This window comes from Rhinatrema bivittatum, chromosome 4, assembly GCF_901001135.1.
Source record: "Rhinatrema bivittatum chromosome 4, aRhiBiv1.1, whole genome shotgun sequence".
Taxonomy (NCBI): domain Eukaryota; kingdom Metazoa; phylum Chordata; class Amphibia; order Gymnophiona; family Rhinatrematidae; genus Rhinatrema; species Rhinatrema bivittatum.
In genome coordinates, this window is record NC_042618.1 from 416250599 (window position 1) to 416267984 (window position 17386).

Genomic DNA, 17386 nt, shown 5'->3' on the forward strand with positions numbered 1-17386 from the left:
GGCCTTAAATCTAACCCCGGTCTTCACTGTTGCCATTAGAAGCATGAGGCTTTCAGAAGCCTTCTTATGTGTATGTGCGTCTACTATACTTTTCAAACTGTTTGTGATCCTCCTAGGGTGATAATTCAATGGCTCAAAAGATACCGCTCGCGTGTTCTTACAAAAGATATACAGTAGCACAGAAAATATTTTATTATCCTCAGCATAGTGTCCAAAATGTCAAAGGTATATCTACTAAAACTGTTTCTTAACATTTTTGTGGTACTACTACGCGTACACAGCACTATGCAATTACATATAAGGGATAGTTCCATACCTGTTGTCACATGAAGCGAGTGTTTGGAGGCAGAAAGTTTGACAATGTAGGCTTATTCAGGAGCTAGAGTCTGCACGCTTTGCTTACACGGACAAACAGAGACAGACTGTAGAAAGAAGCCACAGGCACAAAGGCAGATGCAGGGCGCTGGCTCTCACTTGGAATATACTTGAATGCTGCCTTGTGCCTGGAGCCATGATTGTTAAGGGAAGGAAGATTCCTGTTCAGTAATGCTTTCATCCTGGTATAGAACACAGATGACCCACCAGTGGATAGTTTGTGTTTTCGTATGACACTTGGCCATTCTCACATGCTCAAAACAAAGACAGTGGCCATGCTTCACACAGGCATGTCCTGGGAGAGAGCTACACATACAGTTATTCAAAGGTTCAGTGCCACAGGAAGAAAACTGTACTTGCTGTCCCACTGCACCAGTGCAGCCCCCACCTCAACAGAGGTACCCCCGCTGGGTCTACCTGCAGTCACTGGGGCACCCCATTCTGCCGGTGATTGTTTTTATTCACATAAGATTGCATGCAACATTGTGCTGGGAAATTTCATCAAGTCCCAATTTGCTGTGAATTGGGCCTAAAATGGTTCTCTGTATGTTCCACCATGGGTGTGCAGCAGCCTACAGAATCCAATGATGTTCTACAGGAACAGTGGAATGAACGTTAACATCCTTGTTTGTCCATAGGGTCCCCCTGGCCTTATCAATGGTGAATCTTCCAAAGGAGAACCAGGTGACCCAGTGAGTATATATCCTATACATCAAGAGTTCCAGAATGACAATTACCGATAATCTCTACAACGAATGGGAGAACTCAGAGCTGTTTGGGGTTTTCAGAAACAGATGTCTGAAAGCTTTAGATGTTCTGTACTGCTTTCTGGCGTACAGTTTCAAAGACTTATGCACCTTTTATGTGCATAAAACAAGGGTTAATGTACCTAAATAAACCCAGTGTGGCTAAGTGGATTTTTTTTAGCTGGCAGAAAGTTGGTGTGTGCTTTCACAACACACATGCTTTTAGCCACACAGAAAAGAGACCTATGGAGGGGGTGGGGGGCGCATTTCAGATACGTGAATAGAGATTATACAGGTCCAGGCAATATTAAAAAAATGTTCAAATGTATTGCTAATATGCATGATTTACACCATCATTTAGATGGCATGAGGATACTCCTCTACTTCTAGCCACATAACAAGCTGATATACAAACGCAGTGGGGTAGATTTTAAAAGCCCTGCACGCTGGTGCACCTATTTTGCATAGGCCGCCGGCGCGCGCAAAGCCCCGGGATGCGCGTAAGTCCGGGGCTTTGCTTGGGGCGGCGTGTCGGGGGTGTGTCGGGGTGGCGCGGCATTCAGGGCGTTCCGGGGGCGTGTCCAGAGGCATGGCGGTGGTCTGGGGGTGGGGCCAAGTGCTCCAGCACAGCGGCCTGTGCCGGGGCAGGGAGCCGGTGACGCGCGCAAGTTACGCCTGCCAGAGGCAGGCATAACTCAACGAAATAAGCTAGGGGAGGAGGATTTAGTTAGGGCTGGGGGGTGGGTTAGATAGGGGAAGGGAGGGAAAGGTGGGGGGGGACAAATAAAAAAGTTCCTTCCAAGGCCGCTCCGATTTCGGAGCGGCCTCGGAGGGAACGTAGGCAGGCTGCGTGGCTCGGCACGCGCAGGCTGCCAATTTTGCGCAGCCTTGCGTGCGCCGACCCCGGATTTTAAAAGATACGTGTGGCTACGCTTGTATCTTTTAAAATCCAGCGTACTTTTGTTTGCGCCGGTTGCGCGAACAAAAGTACGCGCGCATGTACTTTTTAAAAATCTGCCCCAGTGTGCTCAGGTGCCTTGAGTTTGACTATAAGCTGGATTTGTGCAGGCCGAAGACTAGAACATTATAGAGAAAAACTGCATGCTAAGCAGAGGTTTGAGCAAATTAAACATCAAACTGCTTCTCTCCCATCCATGCCTCACCCCAGGCATCCTAATTCCAGAGAACTGTCATTTCTTCCTGGTCCTGAAGCTGATATTAGATATGCTGGGAGCAGCCAGTGGAAGTCTGCAGGGAAAAATTTCATTTTGTTTCTTTTTAAAAATATTTTTCATTTCATTTTTTGTTTTGTTTTGCACACGAACTCATTTTTAGAGCATGCAAAAACAATTTACTACATGTTTAAAGTTTTAGCATGTGCTAAATGTTCATGTGCTTACATTTGTAGTGTACGCTAAATTAAAAAAAAACAAAAAAACAAACAACAGCCAGGAAAGGGAGTAGCTGGGGAAGTTTTTATCTTTTGGATGAAGTTGACCTCACTTTTGCCATTGCAAGCTACAGATAAAATAGAAGTAAATCAGATAGGACCATCAAAGTGGTCGGTTTATTTTGCCAAAACTTGAACCTATAAATTTCTAGTGGGTCCTAAATATGACCAAACATTTACTCCTTTAGAGGTTGAACTTAGAGCTGAAGATCCGAATTGCTCGGCGAAATGGACTTGAAATACGTGTTCAGGTTTATACTTCCAGGTTCCAGATGTTTTGGGGTGAATGGGTGGTGTGTGAGAATGTGGGTGGTGGGGTGCACAGGTGAAACTGGTGAGATTACAGCTCAGTTATGTTTGTACATAAAAATAAGAGTGCACAATATATTGCATGTACTAGTCTAAATGTTAAGAGACCTCGTTTTCATAGCAATGATCTTTGTAAGGATAACTTTCTGTATTATACCATATAAAAATGAGTCTAAATGAGATCAGTCTTCGCTGGGTTTTGTTACCCGGGTGTCTGTAGGGCAGGCATTTTCTTTTTTTTTTTTTTTTTTTTAATTTTTTTTTATTTATGCCAATAATTTTTACATACAGACAGCAATTACAGCTTGCCATTTAAACATAGGTAAAGGCAAAACAGAGGAAAATTACCATTTGAGAATTTAAGTTTAAGCTAATAAATCTTAGAAGCAAACAATTTAAAGTATATTGGTTAATTGAACCTATTTTCTCCTTGAATAAGAACATCCCCTGTTATAAAGAAATTAAAGAACCAAGATAGCATTCTCTTGAGCAATTACAAGTAATAACTTTTAGGAAAATTATGGTATTTCTACTACAGTGCCGAGATTAGGAACCTGAGCAGGTAATCTAGCATCAAGAAATTTTCTTAACTCAACTGGGTCTAAAAACACATACCTCTCTTGTTGATGTTTTACAACACATTTACTTGGATAATACACTGTACTTTGTGCACCTATATCTTTTAATTCCTGATTCATCTGAAGGAAACTCCTTCTACGAATTTGAGTATTCTTAGTTATGTCAGGGAAGGTCCAAACCTTCTGACCTAGGAACAATTTTTCTCTATTTTTTAAAGACAGCTTAAGTATCTTATCCCGATCCAAGCTTGTTGAGAATTTCACACACAATGTTCCCCTAAAATCTACCTGGTCAGACATAGATTGTTCTAGAAAAGCAGTAAGGTTATTTATCTCATTTTGTAAATTTACATTCTGCTGTGAAACCTCATTCTTTTTTTTCCCCTTCGATATAAAAAAAATTTTCTCTATAGCTGGTAATTCACTTATATCTATTAATAAATTCTCTAGCATAAATTTTTTATACTGTTCAAAAGGTGATATAAGTTTAACATTGGGGAAATTAAGAATTCTTAAGTTGTTATATCTTAATGTATTTTCTATCATTTCAATTTTCCTGCTATTCACAAGTTCTCCCTGAATCAGACCTGTTTGAATCTTTTCAATTTGTTCAACTTGATTTTCAAGTCTTACAATTTTTTCTCCATGTTTGGACTACTTTAACTGATTTAAAATTGGTGATTTTGTCTTTGAATAATACTGTGCTAGATATACAAAATAGGATATTGAAAGTGGAACCTGAAATGTCTCAACATGGAGGGCAGGCATTTTCTAACCAGATTTATCCAGCTAACTTTCCCCAGATAAGTCAGTGGAACATGCCTGGATAGGTGTTCTGCTAAAATTATGGGGTAAGTTAAGGACAGGTATTTTTTTCAGTCAGATTTTCCTAGCTGACTTTAGCCAGGTAACGCTGAATGTCAGTGCTCACCAGCTACAGTTTAGCTCTGCCTCCAGAATACCCCTCAGTGCTGCCTCTTTTACCCAGTTATATTTTGTCTGGGTAATAAGTCACCTGGACAAAATGCAGCCCACGAACAGGGAGAAATCTTTCAATCTCTGGTATTGTATGAGTAACTTTAAATGTTACCCAGACAACCCTTTAAATACCGACCTCCATATATGTATCGGTCTCAAGACGCTTGCCATTGTCTATCTATTAAATACATTTAATAGATGGAGCAGTAAATAGAACACAAAGACAAATGCTGCAACAAGATTTTTTCATTATAACAAAATGAACCGGCTGTATTTAAAACAAATAAATAAATGTATGAGAACTGAAAGCGCTGTAATTATGTGGTTCAGATCAGTTATCTATGATACTTATTTACGTTTTTTGTTCTTTGCATCAGAAAGTGGAAAACTAGAAATTAATATCAACTCAAGTCATTGTGGAGGCTGGCAGTGTTTAAACGTACTGTTTTATGTTATTATTCAGGGCCTTCCTGGGGCACCTGGTCCGCCAGGTCCGAGAGGACCATCTGGTCTTTCTGGACAGAAGGGAGAGAGGGTAAGTGGGTGAGGTGAGGAGACAGGCTATTGCAGGTGTTCTGGGAAGGAGGGAGGGACTGGTTTTCAAAGAGAAGAGGATACTTTGTAGTTTTAATTTGTTCTCTTACTAGTCCTGATATTTGCTACTTTAAGATATATATTAAATCATAATTGAAATGTAACTTGTAATACTTTAGGTGCTCACTGTACTTTGGGATGAATGCATTATAAGTTACTGATTTGTCATTATACCACCCAGCATCTCATTCTAATTTGTGCGATGTGTGTAGAATGTACATGCTTCTCATTAAAGGTTCTCCTGATTGCAAAGGTATCCCTACTCTCTTGTCATTCAAGTTAATTTTCTGAGTTATTAGAATCTGCAAGCTAACCATGGAGTGTAAGGTCTCTATCAGTTCATATACAGCAAAGCTGACCCCTTCAGAAATGCATCAGAAGGTCAGAGAACTGAATTCCGAAATTGTTGGCCCTCTGTTGCTTCGTTTCTCTGAAGAATCATATTCTACAGTAGGCAAAGCATTCACACACACGCCCAAAACAAACTCCTATGAGCAAATAGCGGTTTCAGTGAATATGTCTTGTGCTTTGCTAATTTGCCTTACAATGTTAAGAAATATGTGCATCTCATTCATGTACACAGTAATATTTTTGTATTCCATATTCATTGGTTATTTATACTTACAGGGAGAAGCAGGGGAAAGTTCTCCAGGTTTACCAGGACGTACAGGGGATCCTGGAGATCGAGTGAGTCACATCACTAACAAGCTTTTTAGTTGATGCATTACACACTTCAGGAGAACCTGTGGATTGAGGCAACATGGACTACTCAAAATATGAATTCATAAGCTGGCAGGATCTCCATGATAAACTGTATAATTCATATATTCATAGGCCCAAGAAAAACATGATGTGGATATATACATCATCCCAAACCACAGTAAATGCACATAAACACCTCCATTTGGTTTACATGAGTTCCATCACAAGAGTTTCCTGCAACATTCTGCTATGGAAGGGTTCAACAGTGGAACTTGAAAATGATTCCTAATAATTCTGTTTGAATTGTTTCTTCCTTTTAAGTAAGCATGTCAGGAAGCTCCTCCTCAACCGTTGGAGGCCAATCAGCTGGAAGGGGAGGAGCAGCTCAGTGTAGGCATTAATGATGCAATAGATTCCACTGGACAGGTCATTTACCAGAGCTCTTTGTACTTTCTGGATATGTTCTACTTTGGGTCTTTAACCCATATAAGGTACCAATTGCCATTCAATGCCCTACCGAGAGAATTACTGCTCGAAATATGACTTGTTTTCTTGTTTTTAACTTCTCTTGCAAGGGTCCCAGAGGACCTCCTGGGGAACACGGCAGTAAAGTAAGTACTGGAAGAAAATATGAAGATAGAAAATGTTCATTAGGCATATATTTAGCTGATGGCTCTTTAGGGGATTTGAAGAGTTATAAAGAGAGCAGGAAAGCATAGATGCAAGGAAATTCTGTTTTATCACAGATGCCAAATCAGTGACTAAATTTGCTTACTTTTTTTCTGTAGTATAATTTTTTTGCAGCTGAGCTAAATTCATACTATAAGTTTATCCATCAGACTAAATGATGTTGTTCAGTTTTTCTTGACTCTGAGATACAGAGACAGATGCTCAGTTATAGGAGGATCCTGGGCTCCAGTATGTCCTACATCTGCACTTGATATCACAAAGGACTTTATGTCACTATGTCACTGTTACATCCTGCAAATCAGATAAATCACATCTTGCTCTTTGTAGGCATTGGGGCTTATTTTTTCCTTTTGCATAATCTTGCTACTTTTTTTTTGTCTTTGGAAATACCGGGAAGTTCTCTCAGAGGAGTATTGGCAGTTGATGTTCCTAGCCAGGAAATGAAGAAACTGGGAAGACCAGTGTCCTTAAATACTCTTTTTTTCATTTCTACAATAGGGGGACCGTGGTCAGCCTGGAGAGAATGGTGAATCAGGAGAGAAGGTGAGGCCTTGTTCGAATAGATAATGCAGAGTGCTGGACAGAGCAGCCAGTTAGATAAAGAACTGCTGGATCGGAGTGCTGCTAGGCTGGGAGGTTCAGGGATGCCTAATAGTACAGGGAAGACAAAACAGAATTTTACCCATGGAAATGCCCTGTCTGTATGCTGGCATATGTACATGTATTGTTCAACAACATGCACACTTTTATCTGCGTGCAGCAGAGGCATTCCTGGGGCAAGCAGAGGGAGGAAAAAGCAACAAATATTCAAAATTTTGTGCATTGTTTTGTGGTGAAAATTACCTGCAAAGAGAGCAGGTGAAATCTCTGCAGGTAGTTTTTCATTAGGCAATGTCAGGATATGTCAGGGAAATCCCCTAGGATGAGATGTGGGCAGCCCCCATGGACTGGCATTCCTGAGCTCAGTGTTATGGTAGCATGTTACAAACGGACTGGAAGCCAGGTCAGGAAACTAAACTAGGTAGTTTATTCACTATCCCTTCACAGTGGATAGTCCAAGGAATTGAGAGGCATGCAGGAGCAGAACAAGAACTGGAGGTAGCACAGTATATGAAGAACAGGAAGTAAAACAGAATACCAGAAACGGGAGCTTGGAGGACTCGAACATTGGCTCATGAACCAGACCAGAAACTTGGAAGTAGCACAGGATACCAAAAACAGGAGCTCAGAGGACTGGGGACTGGAACCAGGACACAGGAACTAGATCAGGAACATGGAAGTAGCACAGTAAACCAAAAGCAGGAGCTCAGAGGACTGGGGACTGGAACCAGGACACAGGAACTAGATCAGGAACATGGAAGTAGCACAGTAAACCAAAAGCAGGAGCTCAGAGGACTGGGGACTGGAACCAGGACACAGGAACTAGATCGGGAACATGGAAGTAGCACAGTAAACCAAAAGCAGGAGCTCAGAGGACTGGGGACTGGAACCAGGACACAGGAACTAGATCGGGAACATGGAAGTAGCACAGGATACCAAAAGCAGGAGGTCAGAGGACTGGGGACTGGAACCAGGACACAGGAACTAGATCAGGAACATGGAAGTAGCACAGTAAACCAAAAGGCAGGAGCTCAGAGGACTGGGGACTGGAACCAGGACACAGGAACTAGATCGGGAACATGGAAGTAGCACAGGATACCAAAAGCAGGAGCTCAGAGGACTGGGGACTGGAACCAGGACACAGGAACTAGATCAGGAACATGGAAGTAGCACAGTAAACCAAAAAGCAGGAGCTCAGAGGACTGGGGACTGGAACCAGGACACAGGAACTAGATCAGGAACATGGAAGTAGCACAGTAAACCAAAAAGCAGGAGCTCAGAGGACTGGGGACTGGAACCAGGACACAGGAACTATATCGGGAACATGGAAGTAGCACAGGATACCAAAAGCAGGAGCTCAGAGGACTGGGGACTGGAACCAGGACACAGAAACTAGATCAGGAACATGGAAGTAGCACAGTAAACCAAAAGCAGGAGCTCAGAAAACTGGGGACTGGAACCAGGACACAGGAACTATATCGGGAACATGGAAGTAGCACAGTAAACCAAAAGGCAGGAGCTCAGAGGACTGGGGACTGGAACCAGGACACAGGAACTAGATCGGGAACATGGAAGTAGCACAGTAAACCAAAAGCAGGAGCTCAGAGGACTGGGGACTGGAACCAGGACACAGGAACTAGATCAGGAACATGGAAGTAGCACAGTAAACCAAAAAGCAGGAGCTCAGAGGACTGGGGACTGGAACCAGGACACAGGAACTAGATCGGGAACATGGAAGTAGCACAGGATACCAAAAAGCAGGAGCTCAGAGGACTGGGGACTGGAACCAGGACACAGGAACTAGATCAGGAACATGGAAGTAGCACAGTAAACCAAAAGGCAGGAGCTCAGAGGACTGGGGACTGGAACCAGGACACAGGAACTAGATCGGGAACATGGAAGTAGCACAGGATACCAAAAAGCAGGAGCTCAGAGGACTGGGGACTGGAACCAGGACACAGGAACTAGATCAGGAACATGGAAGTAGCACAGTAAACCAAAAGGCAGGAGCTCAGAGGACTGGGGACTGGAACCAGGACACAGGAACTAGATCAGGAACATGGAAGTAGCACAGTAAACCAAAAAGCAGGAGCTCAGAGGACTGGGGACTGGAACCAGGACACAGGAACTAGATCAGGAACATGGAAGTAGCACAGTAAACCAAAAGCAGGAGCTCAGAGGACTGGGGACTGGAACCAGGACACAGGAACTAGATCAGGAACATGGAAGTAGCACAGTAAACCAAAAGGCAGGAGCTCAGAGGACTGGGGACTGGAACCAGGACACAGGAACTAGATCAGGAACATGGAAGTAGCACAGTAAACCAAAAGCAGGAGCTCAGAGGACTGGGGACTGGAACCAGGACACAGGAACTAGATCGGGAACATGGAAGTAGCACAGGATACCAAAAAGCAGGAGCTCAGAGGACTGGGGACTGGAACCAGGACACAGGAACTAGATCAGGAACATGGAAGTAGCACAGTAAACCAAAAGGCAGGAGCTCAGAGGACTGGGGACTGGAACCAGGACACAGGAACTAGATCAGGAACATGGAAGTAGCACAGTAAACCAAAAAGCAGGAGCTCAGAGGACTGGGGACTGGAACCAGGACACAGGAACTAGATCAGGAACATGGAAGTAGCACAGTAAACCAAAAGCAGGAGCTCAGAGGACTGGGGACTGGAACCAGGACACAGGAACTAGATCAGGAACATGGAAGTAGCACAGTAAACCAAAAGGCAGGAGCTCAGAGGACTGGGGACTGGAACCAGGACACAGGAACTAGATCAGGAACATGGAAGTAGCACAGTAAACCAAAAGCAGGAGCTCAGAGAACTGGGGACTGGAACCAGGACACAGGAACTAGATCAGGAACATGGAAGTAGCACAGTAAATCAAAAAGCAGGAGCTCAGAGGACTGGGGACTGGAACCAGGACACAGGAACTAGATCAGGAACATGGAAGTAGCACAGTAAACAAAAAAGCAGGAGCTCAGAGGACTGGGGACTGGAACCAGGACACAGGAACTAGATCGGGAACATGGAAGTAGCACAGGATACCAAAAGCAGGAGCTCAGAGGACTGGGGACTGGAACCAGGACACAGGAACTAGATCAGGAACATGGAAGTAGCACAGTAAACCAAAAAGCAGGAGCTCAGAGGACTGGGGACTGGAACCAGGACACAGGAACTATATTGGGAACATGGAAGTAGCACAGGATACCAAAAGCAGGAGCTCAGAGGACTGGGGACTGGAACCAGGACACAGGAACTAGATCGGGAACATGGAAGTAGCACAGGATACCAAAAAGCAGGAGCTCAGAGGACTGGGGACTGGAACCAGGACACAGGAACTAGATCAGGAACATGGAAGTAGCACAGTAAACCAAAAGGCAGGAGCTCAGAGGACTGGGGACTGGAACCAGGACACAGGAACTAGATCAGGAACATGGAAGTAGCACAGGATACCAAAAGCAGGAGCTCAGAGGACTGGGGACTGGAACCAGGACACAGGAACTAGATCGGGAACATGGAAGTAGCACAGGATACCAAAAGCAGGAGCTCAGAGGACTGGGGACTGGAACCAGGACACAGGAACTAGATCAGGAACATGGAAGTAGCACAGTAAACCAAAAAGCAGGAGCTCAGAGGACTGGGGACTGGAACCAGGACACAGGAACTATATCGGGAACATGGAAGTAGCACAGTAAACCAAAAAGCAGGAGCTCAGAGGACTGGGGACTGGAACCAGGACACAGGAACTAGATCGGGAACATGGAAGTAGCACAGGATACCAAAAGCAGGAGCTCAGAGGACTGGGGACTGGAACCAGGACACAGGAACTAGATCAGGAACATGGAAGTAGCACAGTAAACCAAAAGGCAGGAGCTCAGAGGACTGGGGACTGGAACCAGGACACAGGAACTAGATCGGGAACATGGAAGTAGCACAGTAAACCAAAAAGCAGGAGCTCAGAGGACTGGGGACTGGAACCAGGACACAGGAACTAGATCGGGAACATGGAAGTAGCACAGTAAACCAAAAAGCAGGAGCTCAGAGGACTGGGGACTGGAACCAGGACACAGGAACTAGATCAGGAACATGGAAGTAGCACAGGATACCAAAAAGCAGGAGCTCAGAGAACTGGGGACTGGAACCAGGACACAGGAACTAGATCGGGAACATGGAAGTAGCACAGTAAACCAAAAAGCAGGAGCTCAGAGGACTGGGGACTGGAACCAGGACACAGGAACTATATCGGGAACATGGAAGTAGCACAGGATACCAAAAGCAGGAGCTCAGAGGACTGGGGACTGGAACCAGGACACAGGAACTAGATCAGGAACATGGAAGTAGCACAGGATACCAAAAGCAGGAGCTCAGAGGACTGGGGACTGGAACCAGGACACAGGAACTAGATCAGGAACATGGAAGTAGCACAGTAAACCAAAAGGCAGGAGCTCAGAGGACTGGGGACTGGAACCAGGACACAGGAACTAGATCGGGAACATGGAAGTAGCACAGTAAACCAAAAAGCAGGAGCTCAGAGGACTGGGGACTGGAACCAGGACACAGGAACTAGATCGGGAACATGGAAGTAGCACAGTAAACCAAAAAGCAGGAGCTCAGAGGACTGGGGACTGGAACCAGGACACAGGAACTATATCGGGAACATGGAAGTAGCACAGGATACCAAAAGCAGGAGCTCAGAGGACTGGGGACTGGAACCAGGACACAGGAACTAGATCAGGAACATGGAAGTAGCACAGGATACCAAAAGCAGGAGCTCAGAGGACTGGGGACTGGAACCAGGACACAGGAACTAGATCAGGAACATGGAAGTAGCACAGTAAACCAAAAGGCAGGAGCTCAGAGGACTGGGGACTGGAACCAGGACACAGGAACTAGATCGGGAACATGGAAGTAGCACAGTAAACCAAAAAGCAGGAGCTCAGAGGACTGGGGACTGGAACCAGGACACAGGAACTAGATCGGGAACATGGAAGTAGCACAGTAAACCAAAAAGCAGGAGCTCAGAGGACTGGGGACTGGAACCAGGACACAGGAACTAGATCGGGAACATGGAAGTAGCACAGGATACCAAAAAGCAGGAGCTCAGAGGACTGGGGACTGGAACCAGGACACAGGAACTAGATCGGGAACATGGAAGTAGCACAGTAAACCAAAAAGCAGGAGCTCAGAGGACTGGGGACTGGAACCAGGACACAGGAACTAGATCAGGAACATGGAAGTAGCACAGTAAACCAAAAGGCAGGAGCTCAGAGGACTGGGGACTGGAACCAGGACACAGGAACTAGATCGGGAACATGGAAGTAGCACAGTAAACCAAAAAGCAGGAGCTCAGAGGACTGGGGACTGGAACCAGGACACAGGAACTAGATCGGGAACATGGAAGTAGCACAGTAAACCAAAAAGCAGGAGCTCAGAGGACTGGGGACTGGAACCAGGACACAGGAACTAGATCGGGAACATGGAAGTAGCCACAGTAAACCAAAAAGCAGGAGCTCAGAGGACTGGGGACTGGAACCAGGACACAGGAACTAGATCGGGAACATGGAAGTAGCACAGTAAACCAAAAAGCAGGAGCTCAGAGGACTGGGGACTGGAACCAGGACACAGGAACTAGATCGGGAACATGGAAGTAGCACAGGATACCAAAAAGCAGGAGCTCAGAGGACTGGGGACTGGAACCAGGACACAGGAACTAGATCGGGAACATGGAAGTAGCACAGTAAACCAAAAGCAGGAGCTCAGAGGACTGGGGACTGGAACCAGGACACAGGAACTAGATCAGGAACATGGAAGTAGCACAGGATACCAAAAGGCAGGAGCTCAGAGGACTGGGGACTGGAACCAGGACACAGGAACTAGATCGGGAACATGGAAGTAGCACAGTAAACCAAAAGGCAGGAGCTCAGAGGACTGGGGACTGGAACCAGGACACAGGAACTAGATTGGGAACATGGAAGTAGCACAGTAAACCAAAAGGCAGGAGCTCAGAGGACTGGGGACTGGAACCAGGACACAGGAACTAGATTGGGAACATGGAAGTAGCACAGTAAACCAAAAAGCAGGAGCTCAGAGGACTGGGGACTGGAACCAGGACACAGGAACTAGATCAGGAACATGGAAGTAGCACAGGATACCAAAAGCAGGAGCTCAGAGGACTGGGGACTGGAACCAGGACACAGGAACTAGATCAGGAACATGGAAGTAGCACAGTAAACCAAAAAGCAGGAGCTCAGAGGACTGGGGACTGGAACCAGGACACAGGAACTAGATCGGGAACATGGAAGTAGCACAGTAAACCAAAAAGCAGGAGTTCAGAGGACTGGGGACTGGAACCAGGACACAGGAACTAGATCAGGAACATGGAAGTAGCACAGGATACCAAAAAGCAGGAGCTCAGAGGACTGGAACCAGGACACAGGAACTAGATCAGGAACATGGAAGTAGCACAGTAAACCAAAAGGCAGGAGCTCAGAGGACTGGGGACTGGAACCAGGACACAGGAACTAGATCGGGAACATGGAAGTAGCACAGTAAACCAAAAAGCAGGAGCTCAGAGGACTGGGGACTGGAACCAGGACACAGGAACTAGATCGGGAACATGGAAGTAGCACAGTAAACCAAAAAGCAGGAGCTCAGAGGACTGGGGACTGGAACCAGGACACAGGAACTAGATCGGGAACATGGAAGTAGCACAGGATACCAAAAAGCAGGAGCTCAGAGGACTGGGGACTGGAACCAGGACACAGGAACTAGATCGGGAACATGGAAGTAGCACAGTAAACCAAAAGCAGGAGCTCAGAGGACCTGGGGACTGGAACCAGGACACAGGAACTATATCGGGAACATGGAAGTAGCACAGGATACCAAAAGCAGGAGCTCAGAGGACTGGGGACTGGAACCAGGACACAGGAACTAGATCAGGAACATGGAAGTAGCACAGGATACCAAAAGCAGGAGCTCAGAGGACTGGGGACTGGAACCAGGACACAGGAACTAGATCAGGAACATGGAAGTAGCACAGTAAACCAAAAGGCAGGAGCTCAGAGGACTGGGGACTGGAACCAGGACACAGGAACTAGATCGGGAACATGGAAGTAGCACATTAAACCAAAAAGCAGGAGCTCAGAGGACTGGGGACTGGAACCAGGACACAGGAACTAGATCGGGAACATGGAAGTAGCACAGTAAACCAAAAAGCAGGAGCTCAGAGGACTGGGGACTGGAACCAGGACACAGGAACTAGATCGGGAACATGGAAGTAGCACAGGATACCAAAAAGCAGGAGCTCAGAGGACTGGGGACTGGAACCAGGACACAGGAACTAGATCGGGAACATGGAAGTAGCACAGTAACCAAAAAGCAGGAGCTCAGAGGACTGGGGACTGGAACCAGGACACAGGAACTAGATCGGGAACATGGAAGTAGCACAGTAAACCAAAAAGCAGGAGCTCAGAGGACTGGGGACTGGAACCAGGACACAGGAACTAGATCGGGAACATGGAAGTAGCACAGTAAACCAAAAAGCAGGAGCTCAGAGGACTGGGGACTGGAACCAGGACACAGGAACTAGATCGGGAACATGGAAGTAGCACAGGATACCAAAAAGCAGGAGCCTCAGAGGACTGGGGACTGGAACCAGGACACAGGAACTAGATCGGGAACATGGAAGTAGCACAGTAAACCAAAAAGCAGGAGCTCAGAGGACTGGGGACTGGAACCAGGACACAGGAAACTATATCGGGAACATGGAAGTAGCACAGGATACCAAAAGCAGGAGCTCAGAGGACTGGGGACTGGAACCAGGACACAGGAACTAGATCAGGAACATGGAAGTAGCACAGGATACCAAAAGCAGGAGCTCAGAGGACTGGGGACTGGAACCAGGACACAGGAACTAGATCAGGAACATGGAAGTAGCACAGTAAACCAAAAGGCAGGAGCTCAGAGGACTGGGGACTGGAACCAGGACACAGGAACTAGATCGGGAACATGGAAGTAGCACAGTAAACCAAAAAGCAGGAGCTCAGAGGACTGGGGACTGGAACCAGGACACAGGAACTAGATCGGGAACCTGGAAGTAGCACAGTAAACCAAAAAGCAGGAGCTCAGAGGACTGGGGACTGGAACCAGGACACAGGAACTAGATCAGGAACATGGAAGTAGCACAGGATACCAAAAAGCAGGAGCTCAGAGGACTGGGGACTGGAACCAGGACACAGGAACTAGATCGGGAACATGGAAGTAGCACAGGATACCAAAAAGCAGGAGCTCAGAGGACTGGGGACTGGAACCAGGACACAGGAACTAGATCAGGAACATGGAAGTAGCACAGTAAACCAAAAGCAGGAGCTCAGAGGACTGGGGACTGGAACCAGGACACAGGAACTAGATCAGGAACATGGAAGTAGCACAGTAAACCAAAAGGCAGGAGCTCAGAGGACTGGGGACTGGAACCAGGACACAGGAACTAGATCAGGAACATGGAAGTAGCACAGTAAACCAAAAGCAGGAGCTCAGAGGACTGGGGACTGGAACCAGGACACAGGAACTAGATCGGGAACATGGAAGTAGCACAGTAAACCAAAAAGCAGGAGCTCAGAGGACTGGGGACTGGAACCAGGACACAGGAACTAGATCGGGAACATGGAAGTAGCACAGTAAACCAAAAAGCAGGAGCTCAGAGGACTGGGGACTGGAACCAGGACACAGGAACTAGATCGGGAACATGGAAGTAGCACAGTAAACCAAAAAGCAGGAGCTCAGAGGACTGGGGACTGGAACCAGGACACAGGAACTAGATCGGGAACATGGAAGTAGCACAGGATACCAAAAAGCAGGAGCTCAGAGGACTGGGGACTGGAACCAGGACACAGGAACTAGATCGGGAACATGGAAGTAGCACAGTAAACCAAAAAGCAGGAGCTCAGTGGACTGGGGACTGGAACCAGGACACAGGAACTATATCGGGAACATGGAAGTAGCACAGGATACCAAAAGCAGGAGCTCAGAGGACTGGGGACTGGAACCAGGACACAGGAACTAGATCAGGAACATGGAAGTAGCACAGGATACCAAAAGCAGGAGCTCAGAGGACTGGGGACTGGAACCAGGACACAGGAACTAGATCAGGAACATGGAAGTAGCACAGTAAACCAAAAGGCAGGAGCTCAGAGGACTGGGGACTGGAACCAGGACACAGGAACTAGATCTGGGAACATGGAAGTAGCACAGTAAACCAAAAAGCAGGAGCTCAGAGGACTGGGGACTGGAACCAGGACACAGGAACTAGATCAGGAACATGGAAGTAGCACAGTAACCAAAAAGCAGGAGCTCAGAGGACTGGGGACTGGAACCAGGACACAGGAACTAGATCAGGAACATGGAAGTAGCACAGGATACCAAAAAGCAGGAGCTCAGAGGACTGGGGACTGGAACCAGGACACAGGAACTAGATCGGGAACATGGAAGTAGCACAGTAAACCAAAAAGCAGGAGCTCAGAGGACTGGGGACTGGAACCAGGACACAGGAACTAGATCGGGAACATGGAAGTAGCACAGGATACCAAAAAGCAGGAGCTCAGAGGACTGGGGACTGGAACCAGGACACAGGAACTAGATCGGGAACATGGAAGTAGCACAGTAAACCAAAAGCAGGAGCTCAGAGGACTGGGGACTGGGGACTGGAACCAGGACACAGGAACTAGATCAGGAACATGGAAGTAGCACAGGATACCAAAAGGCAGGAGCTCAGAGGACTGGGGACTGGAACCAGGACACAGGAACTAGATCGGGAACATGGAAGTAGCACAGTAAACCAAAAGGCAGGAGCTCAGAGGACTGGGGACTGGAACCAGGACACAGGAACTAGATTGGGAACATGGAAGTAGCACAGTAAACCAAAAAGCAGGAGCTCAGAGGACTGGGGACTGGAACCAGGACACAGGAACTATATCGGGAACATGGAAGTAGCACAGTAAACCAAAGCTTGGAGGTCTGGATCAAGGATGCATTGAACCAGCAATGAGCAGAGGCAGAGAAAGGAATACCCCAGACAGTCTTGGTTGGTTCCCCCTGGGCCAATCAGGATACAGGGGAACCTGGACATGACACAGCCAGCAGTAAGTTGGCTGCGAGACAGTCCCCAGGAGACAGAATGCTACTGGAGAAGCTCCCAAATCCCACAGCACCTGTTCAAGACCGGCCCGTGCCTAACAGGCAATACTGGAAGCAGAACTAGTCATGTAGTTTTGATTTCATTATTGCTGCAAACTTCACAGGTTAAAATTAGCTGCAGTGGGTTGCAAGACAGCACAGAGACTGATTATTGGCCCC

General features: G+C 46.6%; 1 protein-coding gene across 1 annotated transcript in view; it reads left to right on the plus strand.

Moving 5' to 3' along the window:
- The window catches only part of COL7A1 (collagen type VII alpha 1 chain), a 350074-nt gene that overhangs the window by 157665 nt on the left and 175023 nt on the right, over positions 1-17386 (plus strand). The window contains exons 40-44 of the mRNA XM_029597520.1: positions 1014-1067; positions 4900-4971; positions 5658-5717; positions 6285-6343; positions 6921-6965. Coding sequence (XP_029453380.1) covers positions 1014-1067; positions 4900-4971; positions 5658-5717; positions 6285-6343; positions 6921-6965 — 290 coding nt within the window. The remainder of the gene's footprint in view (positions 1-1013; positions 1068-4899; positions 4972-5657; positions 5718-6284; positions 6344-6920; positions 6966-17386) is intronic.